The sequence below is a fragment of the Macaca nemestrina genome, chromosome 1 (genome assembly GCF_043159975.1).
Source record: "Macaca nemestrina isolate mMacNem1 chromosome 1, mMacNem.hap1, whole genome shotgun sequence".
Classification (NCBI taxonomy): domain Eukaryota; kingdom Metazoa; phylum Chordata; class Mammalia; order Primates; family Cercopithecidae; genus Macaca; species Macaca nemestrina.
The window spans coordinates 25,301,665-25,328,013 of NC_092125.1; the positions used below are offsets into that span (position 1 = coordinate 25,301,665).

General features: G+C 48.1%; 1 protein-coding gene across 3 annotated transcripts in view; it reads right to left on the reverse strand.

The window, feature by feature from the left end:
* Positions 1–5,074: 5,074 nt before the first annotated feature.
* LOC105492990 (CD247 molecule) overlaps positions 5,075–26,349 on the reverse strand; it is an 89,766-nt gene continuing 68,491 nt past the window's right edge. For 2 of the 3 annotated variants that reach the window (XM_011760395.2, XM_011760393.3), the window contains exons 2-8: positions 14,694–14,797; positions 13,374–13,430; positions 12,598–12,678; positions 9,425–9,460; positions 8,405–8,461; positions 7,447–7,488; positions 5,075–6,190 (exon numbers count right to left, since the gene is read on the reverse strand). In XM_011760395.2, the coding sequence (XP_011758697.1) occupies positions 6,125–6,190; positions 7,447–7,488; positions 8,405–8,461; positions 9,425–9,460; positions 12,598–12,678; positions 13,374–13,430; positions 14,694–14,797 (443 nt within the window). In that variant the 3' untranslated portion in view covers positions 5,075–6,124. The remainder of the gene's footprint in view (positions 6,191–7,446; positions 7,489–8,404; positions 8,462–9,424; positions 9,461–12,597; positions 12,679–13,373; positions 13,431–14,693; positions 14,798–26,349) is intronic. The other variant, XM_011760394.3, reaches the window with a different exon arrangement.

The following is a 26,349-nucleotide window of genomic DNA, read 5'->3' on the forward strand; positions in this document are numbered from 1 at the left end:
TCTCTTTATTGTAGTTTTGTTTCCTTTTTGCAGCACCACTGTGCAACTATGCATTGTACTTCACAACCTTTTGTGCTAGGTAGATGCCTGTGACTTTTTAACTTGGGGGGTGGGGGGATTGCAAATGAAGGAACTTTTTACATGGATCTTTTTAATCTCAGTTGATTGGGGGAGGGGGGTACTTGGTTCTTGGGTCATACAAGCTCTATCCCAAAGCAAAATCCAAATGTTAATAATATTAGCCTGATGCAGATACCAAAGATAATTTCTTTCCTGCAGAACCTTAGACTCGTGTATTAAGTACGATTACCCAGCACTTGCATTAGTCTAACCTCAGTAATTCCAAAGCTTAGATGTATATTTTGGTATATTTCTGGGATATTAAAAAAAAAAAAATGTCGTTTAACTTCTTGTTTGTTTCAGTGTAATGCTCTTAAAGTCATAGCATGAAAATAATTGAACTGTCCTATTCTTAGTAGTTTGAAATAATAGTATTTTTGTATGTTTTGGGTGTGTCTATGTATGTATTAACATAACAGTTTTCACTGCCTAGGTGTTCATAATAAAAAAGAAAATGAAAAAAGTTCTGAGTGTACATAATATTCAATAATAATCTCCCACCTGGTGTCAATTTAGATTGCATATTCCTCATTGCTGTTCCCGACTGGGATTTTGTTTTCTTTTAAAGAGACAGTGATCGTGTTTTTCTAAAGATGTTTTCTTTCTCTCTTTCAATATCTTAACTCACTTTTCCTTTTCTTCCTTTTTTGTCTTAATTATTAATTCAGGGGTGTTTGTCCACTGTTGTCAAGGGAGGGGCACAAGGGGAATTGGCCCCTTGGCCTCCTAGAACTTTTTGTTTTATGTACTTTAAAATGTGAGTTTGAGTTCTTCTTTGTGGAAACTTAAGATGTGGTGTAAATGATTCTTTCCAAAATTGTCCAGCAGCTTTAATGAGGCAGTGACAATTCTGAGGTGGTTTATTAGAGTCCTTCTACATTTCTCTTAGATAACTCTGCACTCTGGGTGGCTATTGTGTAGCCTTACTGCCCCAGAGCGCCTGTTAGCCAAATATTTCCCCTCTGATAGGAATATTTTCTAAGAATCAGCTGATAACTTGCGTGCTGGACCTTGTTATCTGTGCCCCTGGGAGACACACGTTTTCTTGGTTTTGAAAACCTGAAACACAGGCAACTTTACATTTTGGGGAATTAGCTGATGCCTCCTGAGGCCTGAGGAGGTGGTGGGGAATATGAGCGGTGCTGTCTCTCTCAAAGTGCCCTTTAGATGATTCCCCCTCCTAGGGCTGCCTGCAGGGGCTGTAGGCTCGGGAGAGATTGTGTAGGTGACAGTGAATCAGAATGAAATGGTAGATTTTGTGTAGATGCATTTGTCTGCTGTAATTTTTTATATATATATTAAACTTACTGTAACTGTACAGTTCATTTCTGTTGTAAAACATCATTAAACCATTTTCCAAGTGTTTTCACATTGTTGGAGTTTCTTTGAAATTGCTGTGTTGGTATTCTGGATGCTTCACATACACATTCTCAGACTCTGCGTAATTCAGCTTCCAAATTATTTTTTCCAAGTGCTCTCAGGAACCCCAGAATCACCACAAGCACCGTGGTTCCTGCCCCGCTCCACCCTTCCTCCTGCACTCCAGGGGGAGCTGTGGCCACTGCATTTCTCCCTGCCAGAACCTCAGTGTGGTTTCGTGGGACCCTGAGTAGCAGTAGTCTCCTTCAGGCCCAAGTACTTTGTGTGATCAAACATGCAGGCCCGTGATTGATCTTGCAAGGGAGCTCTTTGAAGCTCCATCTCACTGTGTATTTGACTGCAGAACTGGGACCAAACTCAACTTTTTCCAAATTTATTGTTGAAACTGCACTGCCCCTCTAGCATTTCTTGCCAAGTCCTGAACATTCATTGGGTGGGTGGCGGCGGCGGGAGGGGGGTCCTCCGAAGGAAGGTAACCCTGAACTTGGCATCTGGTCCTCCTCCTGTTGGAGGTTGCACAACTTAGCTTCTTCAGACTTACAAATACTACTTAACATTTAGTGTCTTACTACAGTTCATTTCATGAAAAGGAAAGTTTGAATTTTAAAATGAATTCCCCACAGTTCTTCAGCTTACTGAAGAACCTGGGAAAGTTGTCTATCACGTGCTGGCCATCTGACGGGCGTTCTTGAATTAGATGATGTGGAGAGCTGTTGTCGCAAGATGTGCTCACTCTCCTGGAAAATGATCAAAATGGGAAGACAAATGATGGGTCCTTTTCTCCCTGCTCCTTTATCATAGAATTTATATTTTTCCATTCCATTCCTTAGATATATGGCTTACATTTCAGCTTGTAGAGTTATTTTCTTAAAATAATGTCCAGTTTTTAACAGAAATCTTGTTTTTGAGATAGTGTCGTGCTCACTAACAAAGACTTAGCAAGCACAACTCATTTGTCATCTCCTAAGGCATGAGGATAAACCACTGATGAGATTCTGTTACCCTGTCGTTCTTTTTGAAGAAGTGGTTAAATTCTAACCCATTTCCAGGTTTGTATACAAAGCTGAATTATCTATGGCAGGATGTGAATAATATCTGCCCTTACTCTTTTCTTTTTGGAGGGACTTATATCTCTCCCCAAGACCCAGGTTGAAGTTAACAGGAAATCCAGTGTTAGGACTTAGTCATGAGTTCACAAAAGTAGTTGTTGATCAACAACTGAAATGTCCAGCACCAAGCAACCAAAACACATCACAGGTTATTCCTGGACAGATTGAGGCCTGTGGCTTAACAGCTGGCCAGATGGCAAGGCTTTAAATCACCCCGGAAGTTGTCCTCTTAGCCTAAATTGGTCATCTGCCCTTTTTTCTCTGCCAAGCCAGGCTTTGCAGCTTTGAGTATTTCTCTGTTTATAGGAACCTTGTAAACTAGTAACCTTGGATCTTATTCCAAGAATGACCTCGAATTAAACCCTAGGAAGAAAAGCAATCAGAAATATTCATATCTTATCTCTGAGTTTAGTGACATTTGAATAAAAGTCTGAAAAATATTGAAAGCTTCCATCTTTATATATATATGTGTTTCCTCAATATAAGGAAAATTCCGTATTTCGTTGATTCTAAGCACATCTTCACATTTTAACCCATGAAACAGATCTACATCTTACGATGGATATTTAGGGATTTTCCTCTTGAAATAAGTTGATACATCAATAACCAACAGTGTTTTTGGATGGAGGGAGTGCAGTTGTGCTGTGGAGAAGGCATTGCCAGACCTCAGGAAAGGCAGGAAGCCTGGCAGTTCCAGGGCTAGCCACTCTCCCTTCGGATTCAGGGCTTTCCTCTCTCAGAAACTGGTTTCTCAGCCCTGCTTCTGTGAGCACATCTCAGTTCTCCCCCAGCTTGCTGTCTGTGTGGTTACCTTGCATGTAGCCTCATGGCCCCCACCCCAGGTTCGTTGTAGCACCATAGCTCACTGCCCAGTGCAAGCTTTTCTCCTTGCCTCTTTAGACATATGTTATTAAAAATATTTATATGTGTGTGTGTGTGTGTGTATATATCTATGTGTGTGTGTGTATATATATGTGTGCGTGTATATATATGTGTGTGTGTGTATATATATATATGTGTGTGTATATATATGTGTGTGTATATATATGTGTATATATGTGTGTGTATATGTGTGTGTGTATATATGTGTGTGTGTATATATGTGTGTGTGTATATATATGTGTGTGTATATATGTGTGTGTGTGTATATGTGTGTGTGTATATATATATGTGTGTGTGTGTATATATATATATAAAAATATATATATATATATATATTTTTTTTTTTGAGATAGGGTCTCCCTCTGTTACCCAGGCTGGATTTCGGCTCACTGCAGCCTTGACCTCCTGGGCTCAAGCGATCCTGTAGCTTCAGCATCCTGAGTAGTGAGGAACACATGCACATGCCACCACGCCCGACTGTATTTTTTTCTAGAGACAGGGTTCTCCTGTGTTGCTGAGGCTGGTCTCAAACTCCCGGGCTCAAAGGTTCCTCCTTCCTCAGCCTCACAAAGTGCTGGGATTACAGGCATGAGCCACCATGCCTAGACTGAGACATATTCTTGACAGAATTGGGTCAACTCACTTTTTTCAAACTAGCCATCCAGGTCACACAGCCTGTATGTATAAGTCAGCTGACCTTGAAACTTGGTGTAGCACAAGCCCTCGGTATGAGTGGCACTCTCTTTCACTAATAGATGAACCAGACTTCAGTTTTAAAAGCCCAATGAGTAGCAGAATTCCCCTGAGGCTGTTACAAATCCAATGGCTTCTCTTTATGAGTTGCCTGTGAATTGTTAAATATGCCTAGCGATGATACGCTTGGCTCCTGTTGGAATCCCAAATTTTCAGGGACGTTTAACAGTCATGGTCTTGGATTTCTTTTTTGAAAAAGTCAAGGTACAGATTTCAGTCTTCACACAATATTAGTTGGTGGGCTTGTTGAATTGGGGCCTTAGATACAGCCACTGCAGTTAGAGGAAATACTGCTAGGAACGGGGCCACCTTTTGTTGACGGAAACACCTAAAAGACTTGTCCTCCATCCCTCCCTCAAACCCTTTGCACTGAGACATTCTGCACTGTGGTGTCAGCTGCTGTGCATAACTTCCGGTCACCTTCTGCTCACACACTGCCTATTCCAATGCCTGAGTGCCAGGCCGGTCTCTCGCGCTTGTTTTCCTGCACCCGACAAGCTGGTGCCGTGCTGCAGGGCTCCTTTCCCATAGCCCTCTCTGGTTCTGGGGCCATCCTGGCACATCTTATTGCACCGAGACCCACTCTCTCTAAGGCACAGCCACCCAGCCTGGACGCCCGGCCCACTTGCCCTGTGTGACACCACCCACATGGCGGCATTCCGGGCCACAGGATGCACCTGCGCTCATGTGCTGGTTCCCAGGAACTGTCCTGTTCTCTCCTGAGAGTCAGCAGTTCTGCTCCCCTCCTCCCACAAAGGCAACCTGCTGATTTACTGATGGCTGAATTGCCATTAGAAGCCTGACTGCTGAAATAAAGCTTAGAATAAAGCTGCATTTTCACTGAAGCATTTATTATGCAAAATAGGAAGGCTTTAGCATGCCAGTATAAATTAAAACAGTAGAAAAAAAGCAGAGCAGAGAGCGCTTTCCATCCATGGCCTGTGGCCTGTAATGACACAGCAGTGTCCTCGTACATTGACTGGGGTTTTTCCTGTCCTGCCACTGTCCGCTGGGCAGTTACAGGTCCCATGTGTTGGGTCTTCCTGCGAGGCCTTCACAATGATGATTTTGTCATTCACTGGAAGTGTGAGGTGAATCAAGGGCCTCCTCTTGCTCCCTGGCACTTTATTCACACGTGTAACCACACTGTTTTTTATGCCACTTTGTGCACAGCTCATCAAGGTCAGTCTGTTCATCTTCTGACCCCCGTAGCACGTGGTACAGTTCAATGATGCGGCACAGAGGCCCAAGGCAGGGAGGCTCCCGCTACCCTCGCAGGCCCTGGCGGACCCTGCCCTGCCCGCCCACCTTCCCATGCCCATGCAGCTCCCTGGGTGCACCTGGCCTAGGCTCCTTTCTATCTGCCCCTCTGCCCGGCCCTCTCACCAGGGAGGCGCAACATGGCCCAGTACAGTTACCTTGAAAGGAGGTGAAGGTGACAACAGAAGCCAAATTTACAGCAGGAGTGAAGCCACTCAGACACTGACAGAATGATACAGACATTAGGGCATGTGCTAGCATCTGCGCTTTCTCTGGGGACTTTACAAAACAGACTCAACAACTCAGCTGTGAGAGGCAGCGTGCCAGCCTCCCAGGGAGAATGAGGAACTGCCAGGAGACAGGTCTACCTACACCACTGGCAAACCAGAGGGCCCAAGGCCAGGGCCGTAAGCCCTGGGGGCGCACTCCCTTAAAAAGTGCAGGGACAACAGTCTGTGTGTGACGGTTTGGAGCTAAATATAACCAAAGCATCCTGTACATAAAAGGGAATACTTCAGTGGCTGAGAAGATGAGTGAACCGGGTTGTAAATGCTTTATCCTGTGTCTCATAATCTGGGCGTCTGCAGGTCTGGCCTTTGAGTGGTGAAATCCCCTGGCTGTTAGCGAGGGGGCAGGGTCTGCATGTGAAGGGCGTCGTAGGTGTCCTTGGTGGCTGTACTGAGCCCCTGGTGAAAGCAAATCAGAAAACAAAAGTGGGTCAGTAACCTGTGTGGGCAGGAGCCAATCCGGAGGCCAACAGGTGCCTCTGCAGCACAGCCCCGTGACCACCCACGCAGCCTCCAGAGGCCCAGGAAAAATCCCCCTGACCCCACGGGCGGGAGCCTTGGCTGCAACAGCTTCGTTGGTAGATGGGTTCTGTGCCCTGCTGGGAACGTCCCTGCAGCAACTCCTTTCCAGCTAAATTCTCACCCCTCTTCTCAGCTCCTCAAATGCTGTCCCTTACAGTGCTTGGGCGCCGCCAACTTCCTGTTGGACCTAAGAGAAAGGAGTCTCCCACCTCCCATACTGGACAGGAATCAGGGGGAAGGGCCCAGGCCTGCTCCAGAGAATCTGCTGTCCCTAATACCTGGGCCCAAAGGACTTGTCTCCCTGGACTTGTCACAGGGAGAAGAGGGACTCCTTGGCCTCAGCCCTCTGCGAGCCTCCCTCCCAGGCCCAGTGATTCTAGTATTTTCTTGGTCAGGAACAGGCCCACAAGGCTGGCCCCAAACCTGCTGGAATGCGTGTCCCCCTGGTCCGGGGGCCAGGAAGGAGACGGATCAACAGCAGCCACACACAGGTAAGTTTCTGGGGCCATTTTGATATCACTCAACTCAGGCAAGCTGGGCTGACACTGGAGTCAGAAGAGTGAGCTGTGAACAGCCCATGGGAGCCAGAAGGAGAGAAATGACAACCTGCTGGGGATCGTATTTGAGAGAAGTAGACCGTGCTTAGTTTACATAATTGCCTGCACTGATTTGCAAAAACCAGGCACCTAACTACATAACATTTTCTTTTTGAAGCTGCCATTTTTCTTAGCTTTTTTTTCCTTCAGTCTTCCCATCCAACCTCTCATCTTACAAGGCCTAAGGAAATGACACAGAGTGAGGGTTCTGCAAGAACCCAAAGAGGCAGGATAATCACTCGTGTGGTCCTTTGCCTCCATCTGCACCTGCGGGGAGGCCGCATACCCTCTGAACAGCTGCTGCTCTATCTGCCATGGCCAAGCAAGGCATGGTTGGAGCCAAGTAATTCGCTTGAATGGCTGAGTCCCAGCTGTGCTCTAGGGACTTATTGGCAGTGGCATTGCCGCTGGCCTAAATGGGTGCCCTGGGCTTGCCCTGCCCAGCTGTTGCCCACCAGCAGACAAAATGTGGGGGCCTTGATCTTGCCCCTTGTCAGGTGGTGCCCCTTCCGCAGAAGGGACGCCAGCAGCTCCTACCTGGTAAAGGCCATCGTGCCCCTTGCCCCTCCGGCGCTGGTTCTTTGGGAGTGAAATGAGAAAAGGATTAGAAAGTCAGGCAGTCAGTAGTGGCATTTCTGCTCAAGGGCCCCTTCCAAGGTACCCAGGAAGTCAGAGGTAACTGTCTCCCAGCAGCACCCCTGTCCCTGAGACAGAAGGATCCTCAGACCTTCATCTCTGCAGAGTAAGGTGAGGCCTGGCCACGATGGGGCTTGGGTTTGCTCCACCCCAGTCGGGTCCTCACAGACATCAGATTCCTGAGGTCCGGGGCCCACAGGACCTGTGCTGCCCACTGCTTGGATAAATGGGCTTCCCTTCAGCTCTTAAAGTTCTTGGCTAGTCGTTTTTGCTCACTGACAACCAGCTGTTTTGAGCAGTTATGAGCTCTGGCATAGTCAGTTCACTCACACGCCCCCCTTTAACAGCGAGAAGACCTTGGGTAAGGTCTTCTGCCTCCTTGTGCCTCGCAGGGCACATGTTTCTCATTGGGTTGTTGTGGGAATTAAATAAAACTACAGAGAACCCCTGCTTGGAAGGGGTCAATGCTTCACTCTCACCATTTTGAAATCCTTAATTGTTGATGAACAAGAGGGTCCCACATTTTCATGTTGCCCTGGGACCTGTGGTCCTGCGCACTGAATATGGCAGCACATATTAAGCACTCGATGCTTTCTATTATTAAAATGGACCTGCTCTTGCAAAGCTTAGGCTGTCATAGAATCTAGATTTGGTTTTCAGTCCTGAAAGAGCATCAGCCCTTCCTTAGTTCTTATGTTGTGCCCGACTGGGTGACTGCCAGGTTCGCCTTCACCTCTGATGGCCACCACATGGGCGTTTGCCGCTGGGATGAGAAGTGGATGGGAAAGGGGGCCTGCAGCAGGCATGTCTGGAGGGCCACGAGGAACTCCCTTGGGAATTAAGAAACAGCAACACTCACCTCGCCTTTCATCCCAATCTCACTGTAGGCCTCCGCCATCTTATCTTTCTGCAGTGCCTGTAGAACAGGGCATGGAACACTGATTTTTACCAACTAATGCAGAAAGCAGCAGGCTCCCCTACAAGAGGAAGATTCTTGATCCCCAAGTTGGCAGCAGTAGCAGGGAGGGAGGGCTCCCACAATCAAGGCTCCAAACTTTATGCACACAAACTTCTCTGCCCACAACCAGCTCCAGCCTACCCACCTTGTCCTCAGCCCTTTGGAGTCTCCTCTGAGCTGTCAGCTCTCTGCACTGAGCTGAGGAGCTAAGTTAGGCTCAAAAAGATAGGATGTGGAGCTCTAGACAAAGACATGGAGACTGGGCAAAACAAAGGCTCACCTGGAGCCCCAGAATCATTTATCTGAGCAAGTTGTCTCTTTACACAGACAAACGGGCTGTGGATCAACCCTCCCTCCCCGCGGGAGGAGTGGGCAGGCATCTCCCTAACAGGAGGCTGCCACCAGCAAGGGTGTCCTGCATGGCAAACCAGATCGACAATCAGGGTTCAGGGTCACACCCAGGAGTGTGAGGTTGACTTTCCTATAAGGGCAGACACTCAGAAGACTTCAGCACTCAGAACAGGAGCCCCTCGAAGGGGCCAGCCACCTTGTCCTTGCCTAGCTTGACCTTGCTGTGTCTCCCTACACCCCAGGCTGATCGACCTGGGAAATCCAGCAGAAGCGGTCAGGGAGGGAGGGAAGGGAGATTACTCGGCACTTTTTAGCTAAGGAGGCTTCCTAGAAGCAGGTGCTCCTGCAGGCCACAAGCAGGTGAGACATTACTCGACCCAAGAAGGGAAGGTCTGGACAAAGACCACAGAGTGTGGAGCAACTGCCTTCCTCCAGAGCCCTCCTCCAGCCCTTCCTCCAGCCCTTCCTCTGGAGCCCTCCTCCAGCCCTTCCTCCAGCCCTTCCTCTGGAGCCCTCCTCCAGTCCTTCCTCCAACTTTCCAAAGTCAAATGTGAGGTCTCCTCTACTCACATTGTACAGGCCTTCCTGAGGGTTCTTCCTTCTCTGCTAGGAAAGACAAAGGGAAGACGTTAGAGGGAGAGAAACACAAACCCAAGCCATGAAATTACAGCAAACTCCATCCTGCCCCCTGACCGCAGCTCCCTGGGGCTCTGCCCTCTGCCTCTCTCCTCCCTATGCTACCCAAGCCTTGCCTAGGCCACTGCTGGGGGCCTCATGGCTCATACTTGGTTACCCGCAGTTGGATATACACTTTGCTCTCCCAGAGGGGCCCACCCAACCCTAGCATTGCCCAGGGCAGGCCATGGGGACGCCTGCAGATTGTCCTTTTGCAGACAGAACACCACACACATCACAAGCTGACAAGTGGGACTTTTGACTGAAGACAAAAGGTGTCACATACCATCATTTGGAGCAGGGCCAGCCACTGGTAGTGAGGTCCTACTGAGAGGTGCCCTCCCTACACCCTCCTAGTCCAGATAAGAGGAGAGGAAGCAAGATAAGCTTGGATAGTTGGGGTGAGGAGTGGTCAATGAAATCAACAGCCTCTCTACTGCCCATTCACTCTAGCAACAACACAACCAGCACAGGGCTCAGCCTGGACAGGGGCTAGATGGACAGGTGTGATCACTGTCAGCATCTGGCAGCACTGCCCTTCCACCAAGACAGTCCTGGCCTTTGTCCTGAGCCCTGCTCTTAAGAGGACCCTAACAATCCAAATTTAACAACACATTAAAAGGATCATTCACTGTAGTCAAGTGGGATTTATCCCTGGGATGCAAGGATGGTTCAACAAATGAAATCAATAAACACGATACACCACATTAACAGAATGAAGAACAAAAATCATGATCATCTCACTAGATGCAGGAAAAGCATTTGACAAAATTTAACTTCCTTTCATGCTAAAAACTCTCAACAAATTAGATATAGAAGGAATGCGCCTCCACACAATAAAGGCCACATACATAAATCCACAGCTAACACCACACTCAGCAGGGAAAAGCTGAAGCCTTTCCTCTCTTTCTTCTAAGATCTGAAACAAGACAAAGATGCTCACACTCACTACTTCTATTCAATATAGTAACATAGGTCCCAGCCGAGCAATTAGCAAAAGATGCCAAGAATATACAATGGGAAATGAATGGTCTCTTCAATAAATGGTATGGGAAAAACTGGATATCCACATGCAAAAGAATGAAATTGGACCTTACCTCACACCATATACAAAAATCAACTCAAAATGGATTAAAGACTTAAACACAAGACCTGAAACTGTAAAACTTCGTATTAATAATAAATCATAGGTGAATAGACATTTCTCAAAAGAAGACATAAAAATGGGTAAGAGATCCATGAAAAAATGCTTAACATCACTAACCATTAGGGAGATAAAAGGTAAAACCACAATGAGATCACCTCATACCTGTTATGATGGGTATTACCAAAAAGACAAAAGACAACAATAGTTGATGATGATAGAGAGAAAAGGAAACCCTTGAACACTCTTGATGGAAATGTAAATTAATACAACCATTATGGAAAACAGCATTGAGGCTCCTCAAAATCTAAAAATAGAACTACCATATGACCCAACAATCACACTTCTGAGTATTGACCCAAAAGATTTGAAGTCTGTTTGTTGAAGAAATGTCTATACTCCCATGTTGATTGTAGCACTATTAACAATAAACAAGGCCAGGTGTGGTGGCTCACGCCTGGAATCCCAGCACTTTGGTTGGCTGAGGCGGGTGGATCACTTGAGGTCGAAAGTTCAATACCAGCCTGACCAACATGGAGAAACCCATCTCTACTAAAAAACTACAAAATTAGTCAAGCGTGGTGGTGCATGCCTGTAATCCCAGCTACTCGGGAGGCTGAGGCAGAATTGCTTGAACCCAGGAGGTGGAGGTTGTGGTGAACTAAGATTGCGCCATTGCACTACAGCCTGGGCAACAAAAGTGAAACGCCGTCAAAAAAAACAAAAACCAAACAAACAAAACAACCAAGTTACAGAATCAACCTAAGTGTCCATCAAAGAATGAACAGATAAAGAGACTGTGGAACATACACACAATAGAATACTATTCAGCTTTTAAAAAGGAAGAAATTCTGTCATTCACTCTAACATGGATGGATCTAGAGACCATTATGCTAAGTGAAATCAGCCAGGCACAGAAAGACAAACACTGCATGTTCTCACCTATATGTGCAATCTAAAACAGTTTAACTCACAGAAGCATGGATAAGTAGCATGATGTTTACCAGAAGCTGGGGAATGGGGGGATGGGGAATGGGGAGATGATAGTCACAGCGTACAAAGCCTCAATTAGATAGGAAGAGTAATTTATTTTTAGATCAGCAGCACAACATGCTGAATATAGCTAATACGTGAGTATTATACATTTTAATATCTCTAAGAGTAAATTGCTAATGTTCTCATCACAAAAAAGTTAAATATTTGAAGTGATAAATATGTTAATTAGCTTAATTTAATCATTTCACATGATATTCAAAAATCATAACAATACTTCGTACCCCATAAATATGTAGAACTATAATTTGTCAATATAAAACAAATAGAGAAAGAGGAAGGAAGGAAGGAAGGAAGGAAGGAAGGAAGGAAGGAAGGAAGGAAGGAAGAAACGAAGGAAGGAAGGAAGGAAATAAGGAAGGAAGGAAATCAGAATGAAGGAGAAAAAACAAAGAGGACCCTACCTTACTGTGGTCTCATCCAGCTGCTCCCCTACCCACAGGGTATAGTGTCTACAAAGCCAAAAGATCAGAGCCCCCCAGGGACCATACCCCAACTATACGTGGGTTATCCAGTGGTCTTGGGCCCTTCCTGTATGGACCTCTTCACCAGGTCTGTCCTCTTGGGGCAGATGGTGCCACCATGTGTGCATCTCAAGATGGCCAAGGAACAGTTTGAGGGGAAGTGGGTAGAGCTTAGACATGAGCAGTGGGTACCACTTCCGGGGATGCGGCCCCTTGAGATGCAGAATGGAGCCAAGGAGGAAGGAACAGGTTGCGGCAGCGAATGGGTCTCCATCTCTTCTCTTGTCCCGGGCCCACACGTGAGGGTCGAGTCTGGTTGCAGAGTGAGCTGAGGAACCCTCCCCTGTAGCCTGGGCTGAACCCCACCACACATGCAGGAACACACAGGAAGATAGAGGAACCCCTACCGGCTTTCCCCCCATCTCAGGGTCCCGGCCGCGTCTCTTGTCCAAAACATCGTACTCCTCTCTTCGTCCTAGATTGAGCTCCTACAACAGACAAGAAAGTGTCAGACACAGGACAGAGGAACCTCAGAAGGATGGGGCCAGCTGGTCTGGAGAGTATGGTTTCCCTCTCTGGGGTGGCTCACAAAAAGAGGGGCAGGGGCTGGGGAGGGGATGGTAACTGGTCTATCTGGAGACCATCATCCCAGAGGACCTCTCAGAGAACACGCATTAAGATGACGGTGGATGGGATCCCCAAAGGTCACCAAGAACTATATGCCGATCAGTCCAACGGGATAAGGAACAACATTCTCATGAGCAAATAGAGAAGCTGGGGCTCAGAGGTGGTAATCAATTCCACCACAGTCCCATTGCACAGGGAGTGTGAAATCGCTTTCCCCTCCTCTGGGAAGATTCTAATACACGCCTTCTCTTCCCCGTCTCTAGCCTTTGCAAATTGCTGATGGCTTGGGGGCTCACTAATGGCAGGCACTATACTAAGCTCTTTCCACGCATCAAGCCATTAAAGCATGTAATCTTTATGGCGCCCTTTGAGACAGGTACAATTACTACACCTGATTTACGGGTTAGACAACTGAGGTTAAACAAGTTGCAGCCGGGGTCGCAGAGGTGATAGCTGGGGACCAGACTTAAACCCGAGACTCTAGCGGGCATGTTCCCTAGGTCCGAGGAGGGGACTGCCCTTCCTTTCCAGAGGGTCTGCGGCGAGACTGACTTACGTTATAGAGCTGGTTCTGGCCCTGCTGGTACGCGGGGGCGTCTGCGCTCCTGCTGAACTGCAACACACAGAGCAAAGCGCGTTACTGCTCCGCGAGGGCGCGCAGGACTGCCGGGGTGCCAGGGCGCGCGGTGACCTGAGGGACAGCCCTACTCCGCTCCTTGGCAACTAACAATGCGTGCCCTGCCTCCTGGGGCTGAGCCCTTGCAGGGGCTGGGGCGTGGCAGCCCCTTTTTCTGAGCCCAACTGTCTTTCCTCCCGCCTGTGACACGTGCATCCATCACGCTGGCCCAGGACCCGCTGGCGTTTATTCTTCCTGGGCTAGCGCCCTCGCGCGTGCGCGCGCAGAGGTGTAAGGGTCTTGGTCTGCATCCCCAGGCACATGAGTATTCTCTAGGGTCCCTTCCTCCGGGGACTCTGAGGACAATCCAGGGTGGATGGTGGCTGGTCAAGGTCCCGCCTCCTATCTTGACCCCGGGGGCAGGGTGCTGTACGTGCATCACTCGCCCAGCCCTCAGCCATCGCCCGGCTGCACTGGTGTCCAGGAAGCCTAGCGTTCGCTTAGTGTCCTGAGCATCTGTTGGAAGCTGACATAGGCTCACTCTTGCTTCACTTCATGCCGCTTCAGGCGGGAGAAACTGCAATGTCTTACAGATCTAGAGCATTGGAAACAACCTTAGAAATCATCTAGGGCAGCATTTTCAAACTTAAAACAAGAAACTCAGTAAGATTTGGTTTTTCAAATAAAATACTATGCCAAAGTCCAAAATTCAAACAAGAAATGGGTTGGGGAGCACCGAAGTGATGACTGGGACTGGATCCACCCCTTTACTCCTAAATTCTTCCGCCCTCTGCCCACACCATGACCAGCCCCACAAAGAAATCCAGGGTCTGCAAGGCACCAAGTGAAAACCCAGGCTCTGTCCGCTCTCCCACTACAGGTGAGGAAAGAGCCTTTTCAAGAGAAAGGCTAACATGGCCTTCATTCACACTTGGACAGCAGGACCTCTGCCTAAGTGTAAGCCCCTTTGTCGCCAGCAGCATCGCCTTCCCTGGGATACTCTGATGTGCGCACATTTGTACAGCTTGTCATGGAGGCGCCTAGCACCAGGCTCTCCCTCCCACCCTGTCCATCTCAGCCAGCCACTGCCACCTCTTCCTCAGCCCACTCAAGGCACACACTTGGCTGGTCCCTGCTTTGCTCCTGGATACCAAGCCCCAGGCACCACCCAAGCTTGAGACTTTGCAAGACCAAGGCCCTTCTGAACATCCGTCAAGCGGAGGACCCTGTGCCCTCCTCCCAAAGCCCAGTGGTGCCCACCTTCACTCTCAGGAACAGGGCAGTGAGAATGACGCCATAGAGGAAGAGGATTCCATCCAGCAGGTAGCAGAGTTTGGGATCCAGCAGGCCGAAGCTCTGTGCCTCTGTGCCAAGAGAGAAAGCTGGTCAGCCAGGCCCAAGGTGACCAGAACACATCCCCATCATCCCAGGGTGGCACTAGGACTGACTGTGACCAACGAAATCATGACACGGAGACTATATCCAATCCCCATGCTTCAGCCTGATCACAACCCCCTCCCTCCCTCCCACCTCAATCAGTTCCTGGAAAACCTATTGTCACCAATGGTAGATGTGGCCCCTGTGGGGCCAAATAGCCTGGAGCAATATGGGGGAGGGGAGGTGGAAACAAGGCAGGCAGATGAGGCTGTTCTCTGTGCACAGAGCTCCTGCCTCAGCGGCAGAAGCCCAGCCATGTTAGCGCCTGTGTGAACCAAGAACTCTGGAAGCCTCTGGAAGCCTCTGGAAGGTGTTCACATCTGGATGAATGGTACTCCTGGCCTGAGGTGTGTGGCTCTGAGGCCTACCCATGGGAGACAACAGGTCAAATGATGGTCAAATGAGATCATTTCAATATCTAACAGTTAACTAGGACAGCAAGAATCTGGGTTAACTCTCCCCACACTCCCTACCTCCTCAGTACCAGGCACTCTCCCACCCAGGACAGTGGGATCTGGTGCTCAGCTTCCCTTCCCTGTGCCCTGAAGGGTTTCACGGGCAACAGACAGAGGTACCTTTGGTGCCCCTCCCCACCTAGGCCCAGCATCTCCCTGCCCCCCAGTCCCAGCTCCATGGCCTCAGCCTTCCCTGTCTCCCCTCCTCCCACTACACACACCACATTCCCAGGACATGCCTTGCTCTTCCGAACTATTTGCCCTGTGCCTTGCATGCACTGTTCCCTCTTGATGTGCCCTCCATTTCTCTCCCTGAAACCCTACTATTCGGTAACATTTGATGCATCCTACAAAATGCCGCTCAAAGGTCTCTTCTGTGTTAGCCTCTCCCACTGCAAATTTCCCAGGGGCCCCTAACTCCTAGTGCCATATTAACCTTTGTCAAGCTATAGTTAATGCACTTTTAGTTGGCACTGCCACTGGAGTACAATGGGCTGAAGAATGCAGATACAGTATACACTCTTGGTTAACTAAAAGTTTGCATTTTTGGGCCAGGTGCGGTGGCTCACGCCTGTAATCCAAGCACTTTGGGAAGCCAACACGGGTGGATCACTTGAGGTCAGGAGTTCAAGTCCAGCATGGTCAACGTGGTGAAACCCTGTCTCTACTAAAAATACAAAAATTAGCTGGGTGTGGTGGCAGGCACCTGTAATCACAGCCACTCTGGAGGCTGAGGCAGGAGAATTACTGGAACCTGGGAGGCGGAGGTTGCAGTGAGCCGAGATCATGCCACTGCACTTCAGCCTAGCACACAGAGTGAGGCTCCGTCTCAAAAAAAAAAAAAAAAAAGAAAAAAGAAAAAGAAAGAAAAAAAAAGTTAGCGGTTTTATTAGAAACATCACAGCCCTGTGAATGAGGAAACTTGGATTTTAGTCTGACCATACTTCCTACTAGGTAAATGTGCAGCAACTCAATCTGTAAAACAGGGCATGGTATCCATCTCACTCCACCGGTGCCTCCTAACTAGAGCAGAGGTCCCAGGCCAGCCCAGCCAGTGTCTGTCTCCCAAGGCCTGGGCGCCCTCTGGTGGCCTTTGGACCCAGATGCGGGCGGAGGGAGTGGAGGCCATATGTGGGAGTACTGTCATTCTTTCTGGCTGTGTGATTTGGGGCAGGTTATGTATGCTCTGTCAGCTGCCTCTTAGTTGAACAGGTGGAAACTAACATTTCTGCAGACACTGCCTTAAATGTAATCATCGTCAGATCCTCCTGCCACCCACCCTCTGACAGATGCACCGAGGATTCCGGTTCAGAGCACACAGTGACAGGCAGCCCAGGACTGACCCCTAGCAGCTCTCTCCCCCTTCCTGCCCCTGGGCCAGTCCTGCCTGCCCCTCCATACCAGCAACATTTTGGCCTCCCGACGAACTATGGAAGCAGATGATTCAAAGGCAACCGCCAGTGTTCCCACCCCCACCACCCTGAATCCCTCTGTCCCCAAGCTTTTGACTCCTAATTCAGGACCCCTCTTGCCCCCAGGCAGCTGATCTCTGCAAACTTCCCACAGACCCTGCCCAGAGACCCAGCCACTCGGATGAGAGTCCAGGCTCTTTGTCCAGCCATGTTAGGGCTCTGCCATAACAAGTCCAGGCCTGAAAAGATTACAGCTTTATGCCACCCTGTCCCTCTGCTCCTGTCTTTTATACCCCATTCTTCCTTGAACACACCCATATTTTTCTACCCCCTTGCCTGTTGAGCTAGATCCTCTTCCAGGCCTGTGTTATACCCCTCCACTCAACACCTGTTAAAATCAGACTATCCTACCACCTGAACCCCTGAGGAAAAAGTGAGAGGATGTCAGTTCAAGAGCCGATATCTCCCAAAGTGCTCTACAGACCCAACTCCTCAGGACTCAGATGCCCCTCCATCTAGGCTGCCAGCACCAGAGACCAATGGCTGCATCTTCATTGTTGCCTCTTCCTCCAGCCCCGGCATCAGAGTGCAGGGCACAGGGTAGACAATCACTCGATATCATGGAATGTTTCAGGGCTGAGCTTCAGTGATGAGGAAGATGCCGGGCCCAGCCCCAGGTGTGCCTGCCCTCTGACCCCCAAGGTATTGCTGGAAGTCCTCACTGACCTAGGGAGGATCTAAAGGCCTCTGGGGGACAAGCCAGCCCCCATGAAGGCCACCAAAGCTGGGGTGACTTTTTGCTGTTAGGACTGCAGAGGAGATAACTGTGGCGATTTATGGGACTGGTTGAGACTCAGAAGAAAAGCCAGGAGAAAATCACTCAGCTGCTTGTCACAGAAAATGAGAACAGAAAAATTACTGGACAGTAAATTTAGCACAAATAAGAAATATTTCTTTGTGTTGTGCAGACTCAGCACTGTAGAGGGGCAGGAGGATTGGGCACCTCCCTGAGATAAGTAATATGAACAAGTTTTCTTCCTTCCTTCCTTCGTTCCTTCCTTCGTTCATTCCTTCGTTCCTTCCCTCGTTCCTTCCTTCGTTCCTTCCTTCCTTCCTTCCTTCCTTCCTTCCTTCCTTCCTTCCTTCCTTCTTTTCTGCATAGTTTTATGACTGATGACAAGTGTGCTGTGTGTGGTTGGGTGGAGGAGGGGATATCAACCCCAATATAATTCCCTGTGTTGGATCCTCCTCTCGTCAGTCCCACTATGCCTGTGCTGGGAGAGATGGGCCTGAGGAAGACAGTCATGGCCCAGAAAGCTCCATGCAGGGATGCAGGACCTGATTCAGTAATGCGATTAATTAAATATTCATTGGGCATCTGCTCGTGTGGGGAACTATTGAAATGGAATGAACTCTGGATTGCGTGCAGGTGGGTTCGAGTACTTCCTCTGCCACTTACTAACTGTGTGGTCTTGGACAAGTAACTCCCCTCTCTGGGCCTCAGTTACCTCATCTGTTAAATGGAGGGTAATCATATCTACCTTAAGGGTTGTGATGAGAATCAAAAGACAATGATGTCTGATATTTGGGTCGAGTCTTCTGAGTCCCTACCTTCATGGGGCTTAAGGCTTAGCTCTTGAGGCCACATACGAGGTGCAGGGGCTTCCCTGGACAGCAGACAGTTTTGCAGGATGCCAGCTCAAAGGTACCGCATCGCCACTCTATTCTTGGTCCTGGCTTCTTCCCTGCACGCCCTCCTGCGGCTTCCTCATCTTTCTACCAATTCCATCCCAAAGGGACCAGCAGCTGCTTCCTAGGAGGTTTTGGGTTTTACATGGTAGCTACTTTTCTGTACAAGTGGAGAAGCTGTTTTATTTCATGTTCCTGATCCCTACCCAAGATTTACAGCACCCAGGAGAACCTCAGCATTTGCAAGGAGCCCCAGAGACTGACAGAGAGTTCTCACACAGACTCTCAATCCACTGCCCTCTCCCCTGAGGCTCTGACTTAAGTGGCCTGGAGTGGAACCTGAGCATGGGGACTTCATTGCATGGCCATGAATGGATTGAGATTCAGACCTGCATCATTACAGCGGCCAGAGCATGTGAGAGGGAAGCCCGGCCTTCCATAGAAATGCAGCTACACCCTACAACAAACGTAAATTTCTGTTAAACAGATAGAAGGAACAAAATTAAAGCTTTGGTCTTTCTTATACACTGTACTTCCGAACTGTGTATTATGGAACTTCTCTAAGCCTTGGTTTTCTCATCTGTAAAATGGGGATAACAATACAACCTGTCTCGTTAGATGGTGGTGAGGGTTAATTATGATACTTTTTTTTTTTTTGAGATGTAGTCTCACTCTGTTGCCCAGGCTGGAGTGCAATGGCATGACCTCAGCTCACTGCAACCACTGCCTCCCGGTTTCAAGTGATTCTCCTGCCTCAGCCTCCCAAGTGGCTGGGATTACAGGCATGCACCACCACACCCTGCTAATTTTTATAATTTTAGCAGAGACAGGGTTTCGCCATGTTGGCCAGGCTGGTCTCAAACTCCTGAACTCAAGTGATCCACCCCCCTCGGCCTCCCAAAGTGCTGGGATTACAGGCATGAGCCACCGTGCCTGGCCAAATACGATACTTCTTATGGAGTGAAGATCAAATAAAATAATTCTTATGGGGCGAAGGACCCCATAAGAGTATGTATTCCATTATGCCACCTATTGTTATTGCCATGATTTCTACTTTAAGCCCATGCACAAGAAGCTGGAACCTTCTTGCCCTGTAGCAAGATACCAGGAATAGGCCATGTGAGATGCTCAGAGGAGGCTGGGGGCAGCCAAAGAGGATCACAGAGTATCTAGGCATATGGGTCATTGTATCTAAGTGTTGTGAGTCTAATTAGTGACAGTGAGCCTCACCATCCCTTTATAGCCTTTTGTCATCTTCATAAAAGCCCTGAGTTCAGGAAGTCTCATGGCACTGACCATTAACAGGAAGATTCTGGGGCCCCAGAGTGCACCCTGGGGGAGACACACCTATCCTTACAGAATCTGGTTTCTCTAGGTGAGATTTACTTGAACTGTGTTGTCTCTGAGCCAGACTGTGAACTTCTGCTAACAGGGATCAGGCCTTAATCAACCTGGTCCTGCCATACCCTGAGGCTGCAAATACACACTGGTGCCCTCTTCCCCTCCAGTCATCCTCCTTCTCCAGCAAATCCTGTTTCGGAGCTGGGCATCTGCAGGACTCCCTCACATCCAACTAATAAGGATTCTTCTCATTCGAACCCTAATTTCTACTTTTAAACTGACTTCCTGTGTCTGATGGAGTTTGATTCTTATGAGTGCCAGGAGACAAACAGGGGGCTATTATTGGGCCCAATTCACAGGTGGATAAACTGAGATCAGAGAAATGAAGCAACTTCACCAAGGACACCTGCAGGTTAGTGGCAAAGCTGGAAGGGAATTCCTGGGTCTCCGGACTCCAGGTACTTGTCTTAGCCTTATGCCTTCGATGCACCTGACCTGTGGCACAGGACCCAGAGATTCCACCTACCTCTGAATTCACAGCCCTTGCCATTTTGCCCATTTTTGACACTTAGTCACAACGGCTTGTAAACGTTTCACTTCAAGTCCTCCCCCCACCACTGGCTCTGGCAAGCGCAGATGGTGCCATATAGTTTCATTTGCTCGTTTCCCCTCCTCACCAGCACAGGCTTAGAGAAGGGCAAAGAACATAAGCCTTCGAGTCAGAAAGACTCTAAGACTCAAATGTGGAATCTGCCCCATTATTGGCTTGTTTTGGAACAGCTTTCTTAACCTCTCTGAGCTTCAGTTCTCCTATCTGCAAAAGGGCTTTGATAAGACCGACTTCATGGGCGCGGAGCAATGAGGTACAGTTTTTGGGGTGCCCTGCACAGTGGCGCATGCTGAGAGGCTCTGCAGATACAAGCAGTGGCAGCAGGGGACGGCCCTCCGACCTCCCATCCCATAATGCCAGAGTTAGGGACAGAACCTGGCCAGGTTTCCCAGCTCAGGATGGGGATACCCACTCTTCAGGAGTGTGTGAAGATAAAAACAGATAATGGGGACCAGGCGTAGTGGCTCATGCCTGTAATCCCAGCACTTTGGAAGGCCAAGGCAGGCGGATCATGAGGTCAGGAGACCATCCTGGCTAACACGGTGAAACCCCGTCTCTACTAAAAATACAAAAAAAAAAAAAAATTAGCCGGGCGTGATGGCGGGTGCCTGTAGTCCCAGCGACTTGGGAGGCTGAGGCAGGAGAATGGCGTGAACCCAGGAGGTGGAGCTTGCAGTGAGCGGAGATCCCACCTCTACACTCCAGCCTGGGCAACAGAGTGAGACTCCGTCTCAAAAAAAACAAAAAAACAAAACAAAACAGATAATGGGTATGTACAAAGTGCCTGGCACACAGTAGGAGCTCAGTAGTGTGTAGACTTTCTGAGAACTCCTCACTTCACAAAAAGATAATGATGTAACGCATGCACCAAGCATACAGGTTAGAGAGCTCTTCGCACTTGCATGATCCGGCTTAATCCTCAGACCAACCTTGCACAATACGGGCAGAATTATTACCAATTCTATTGTGCAGACAATGACATTGCGGCTCAAATAGGTCACACAGCTAGAGATTTTCTGAGCGCATCTGATGCAAAGTCCCTTCTCTTATCCCAGTGCCTCTGGGGGTTCCTCTCATACAGAGGACCTCCCACGTCTTCCAGGAGCTTCTTTGGTAGCACTTCTGGCCTCCGCTTGAATATCTCTGGTGACAGGAAGCTCAGCACCCAGCAATCACTGGTGGAGAGCTCTAATTTTCAGAGTTAAAAAAAACTTTGAACCTAGTTCTGCCTTCAGAAGCACAAATCACACAGATCCTCCCATTTCTATTGGGCAGTCTTTCAAACCTCACCCCCATCCAGCTTGTTTCCACTTTGGTAGGAAGCCCGACAGGTAAGAATAAATCCTACGAAGGAGACAACTGCAATCCAAGTCCTGGCGTTGCTACTGTGCGATCCCTGAGTAATCACAGCGACCTCCCAGGGTGTGTGACACTCAAATGGGAAGGGCTTGGTACCTGCTAAGCGCTCAGTTGGTAGGTACTAATGGAATCAATATGAATCACAGTATCTCACGATCCAGGTAGGAGTGGCCAGCTTTCTACTCCCCCACCTTCCTTCCTTTGACCCCCTCAACTTTGAGTCCTGAGTCCTGCTGCTGCCCAGCTCCACCCCCAGGCTCAGGCACAACTGGTGATGACATTGCAGGGTAAGAACTTAGAAAACAGGAAGTCACTGTTCTTAGGAAGGCAGTGGCAGCAGCTATGGGGGCGCGGGGGTGGTGCCTGTGTTGGGCAGGGTGCTGAGTGTGATGCCAACCCACTGACCACAGCATTGAGGCACCCAGACCACCCCCATCAGCAGGTTACTCCCTTTCATTGAATAACTAACTTTCACTGCAGCAGAAAAGATACAGGATAGACACACAGAGTAATAATTATAACCACTGGTTGAAGATTTGTTCTGGTCCAGGAACCACATGTATGAGTTTCCTCATTCAGTCTTCACAGTGACTCTGATTTCACAGCTAGGGAAACTGAGGCTCAGAGAGGTTAGTAACATGCCTAATGTCTAGAGCCAGGGTTGAACCCAGGTACCTCTGGATCCATAGTCCAGGTCTTAACCACCACCTGGTACTGCCCTTGAATGACTTGCTGATCCTCAGAGCTGGGGAGAGGGGTCCTCACCAGGCTGTGGAGTCCTTCCTTCTCCGAGGATCGAACCATTATAGCAGGTCATATTCTTGACTCTACAATTAGCTTTCTTTCATTGAGGGCTGAGGGGCCTGGGGGGCTGATAGATACAGATGGCCTGCTACCAAATGTGAGGCCAGGACTCACACTGCCCAGTGCTCGTAGCAATGACCCACTAGAGATACCTCAATCACCCTGACCTGTGGAACAACTCCAGATAATTTAGTGGCACCATATAATGTTTTACTACTCTGTTTAATTTGCTACCAGCCTGGCCAACATGGTGAAACCATGTCTCTACTAAAAATACAAAAAAATTAGCCAGGTGTGGTGGTGGGCGCCTATAACAGCAGCTACTGGTGATGCTGAGGCAAGAGAATCACTTGAACCCAGGAGGCGGAAGTTGCAGTGAGCTGAGATTGCGCCACTGCACTCCAGCCTGGGTGATAGAGTGAGACTCTGTCTAAATAAATAAATAAATAAATAAATTTTTAAAAATCGCCACAGCCTCCTAAATTCTCTCCTCAGTGTTAGATTTCAAATATTCATGTTTCATTGTAAAATTGGATCGTTTGTTCAAAACTACCTACAAATTATGTATTCCTATAGACAAGGGTTCCCAGGGAAGAGGGAAGAACAGGGCTGTGTGGTTTCTTAGGGGTAGCACATTATGAGCAAATGTTTCCCTTCTTGTATTTTTATTTCCATTAAAGTTGTTATGTTTTGAGTGATACTTTGTGATTATTTTTCTTTTCTTTTCTTTTTGTTTTGTTTTTTAATTGAAACAGAGTCTCACTTTGTTCCCCAGGCTGGAGTGCAATGGCATGATCTTGGCTCACTACAACCTCCACCTCCCAGGTTCAAGCGATTCTCCTGCCTCAGCCTCCCAGGCAGCTATGATTACAGGGACCCGACACCATGCCTGGCTAATTTTTTGTATTTTTAGTAGAGATGGGGTTTCATCATGTTGGCCAGGCTGTTCTCAAACTCCTGACCTCAGGTAATCCACCCGCCTTGGCCTCCCAAAATGCTGGGATTACAGGCGTGAGCCACTGAGCCAAGCCCTTGTGATCATTTTGCTTTCTATTTTCAAGTAAATCAACTTAATATAAAAGTGCAGAAAAGTTGGAAAAAATCAAAGTTGCCCATAATACCACTTTCAAACACAGCCATTATTAATATGATGGCAGATGGCCGTCCAAAGTCTTTATTTATAAACTGTAATCATTTTACATAAAATTTTTTCCCGGCCAGGTGCAGTGGCTCACGCCTGTAATCCCAGTACTTTGGGAGGCCGAGGTGGGCGGATCGCCTGAGGTCAGGAGTTTGAGACCAGCCTGGCCAACATGGTGAAACCCTATCTCTACTAAAAGTATGAAAATTAGCCAGGCATGGTGGCACATGCCTGTTATCCCAGCTACTTGGGAGGCTGAGGCAGGAGAACCACTTCAACTTGGGAGGCGGAGGCTGCAGTGAGCCAAGATCGCATCATTACATGCCAGCCTGGGTGACAAAGCGAGATTCCGTCTCAAAAAAAAAAAATTTCCTGAAGAATCATTTTTTTCATTTAGTATTATGTTATAATCTAAGACTTCATGTTATTTCATATATTTGTATTTCATGTTACTTTGTCATTTTACTATTAATAAATATCCTTTTTAATGGTTGCCTAATAAGCTTTCCACTGTCTACATAATCATTCCCCATTGGTGGTCATTTGTTTCCAATTTTTCGCCATTGTAAATAATTCTGAGATGAATAGCTTCATTCCTAAAGCTTTTTACAGGTTTGGAATTCAGTCAATAATAGCTTGAAAAATGGGCCAGATGCAGTGGCTCAGGCCTGTAATCCCAACATGTGAGGAGGCCGAGCTAGCAGGACTGCTTGAGCCAAGAAGTTAGAGACCAGCCTGGGCAACATGGCAAGACCCAACCTCTACAAAAAATAAAAAATTAGCTGGGCATGATGGTGCATGCCTTAGTCCCAGCTACTCAGAGGCTGAGGTGCGAGGATCACTTGAGCCCAAGGAGGTCAAAACTCAGTGAGTCCGGACCGCGTCACTGCACTCCAGCCTGGGTTACAGAGTGAGACCCTGTCTCCAAAAAAAAAATAAGTGAATAAATAATAATACTTTGAAAATGAAAGCTAAGACTAATAGTCCAAGAGATACATCAGCGAAAGACATAAATAGGCAATTCTCAAAGACAGAAAAACAGATTACTTACAAACATATAAAAAGACACACTAGGCACAGTGGCTCATGTCAGATATCGCAGCACTTTGGGAGGCCGAGGTGAGCAGATCACTAGGTCAGGAGTTCGAGACCAGTCTAGCCAATATGGTGAAACCCCATCTCTACTAAAAATACAAAAATTAGTAAGGCATGGTAGCATGCGCCCATAGTCCCAGCTGCTCATGAGGTTGAGGCAGGAGAATCGCTTAAACCCAGGAGGCAGAGGTTGCAGTGAGCTGAGATCGAGCCACTGCAATCCTGCCTGGGTGACACAGCGAGCATGTGTCTCAAAAAAAAAAAAAAAAAAAAAAAGACATTCAGTCTTAATGCTAGCCCAGAAATGAAAGTATGAAGTGACAAAGAGATGGCTCCTGGTTTTCACAGGTGGTCAGAGGCAAGGAGGGGTGTGGCCAGGGTAGCATGAATGAGGGGAAGTTCTAGGAGACCAGGAAAGAGGGCGACAAGCGGGTGGGGGTGTTAGGTAGAACTTCCTTGACCAGTGGCTTTTCCTCTGAATGAGATAGGCAACAGTTGCAGGGTTTTCTCTTTTGACAAGAACATATTATCTTTTTATTTAAAATATGGTAATAACATTTCAAAGAAAAAAATTAAAGCCAGTTGGAACAAGGCAAGGTTCACAGCTGCCTTGGGCCCCTACTCTAGCTGGAGATGCCCTGGCGAGCCCCAGGACAGGCTTCAAATCAGCCCTAAAATCCAGGCTATACTGCCAGCCTCCATTATCTGTCTGCATTCAGCCAAACGTAGTCATCTTCATCTCTTCTTCCCCTAGCCCCCAAAACCAAGCTCTTCCTACTCTTGCCCCACAAACCACCCAGAAAGTGGTTGTTTGTCCTGAAGGTGTGAAACCCATTCACTCTTTTGTTCCTTCCTCATCCATTAACACATAATAATCGCTAAACCTCAGTTTCTGTTACGGGCTGAATTTTGTCCCCTGAAATTCTTATGTTGAAATCCTAACTCCCAATACCTCAGAATGTAACTGTATTTGGAGAAAAGGTCTTGAAAGAGGTCACTAAGGCCGGGCGCGGTGGCTCAAGCCTGTAATCCCAGCACTTTGGGAGGCCGAGACAGGCGAATCACTAGGTCAGGAGATCGAGACCATCCTGGCTAACACAGTGAAACCCCGTCTCTATTAAAAAAAATACAAAAAACTAGCCGGGCGAGGTGGCGGGCGCCTATAGTCCCAGCTACTCGGGAGGCTAAGGCAGGAGAATGGCGTAAACCCGGGAGGCGGAGCTTGCAGTGAGCTGAGATCCAGCCACTGCACTCCAGCCTGGGTGACAGAGCCAGACTCCGTCTCAAAAAAAAAAAAAAAAAAAAAAAAAAAAAGAGGTCACTAAGTTAAAATGAGGTGATTAGTGTGGGCCCTGATCCAATATGACTCGTGTCCTTATAAGAAGACAAGATTAGGTTGGGCGAGGCGGCTCATGCCTGTAATCCCAGCACTTTGGGAGCAGAGGTGGGTAGATCACCTGAGGTCAGGAGTTCGAGACCAGCCTGACCAACATGGTAAACCCCATCTCGGCTGGGAGCGGTGGCTCATGCCTGTAATCCCAGCACTCTGGGAGGCTGAGGTGGGCGGATCACC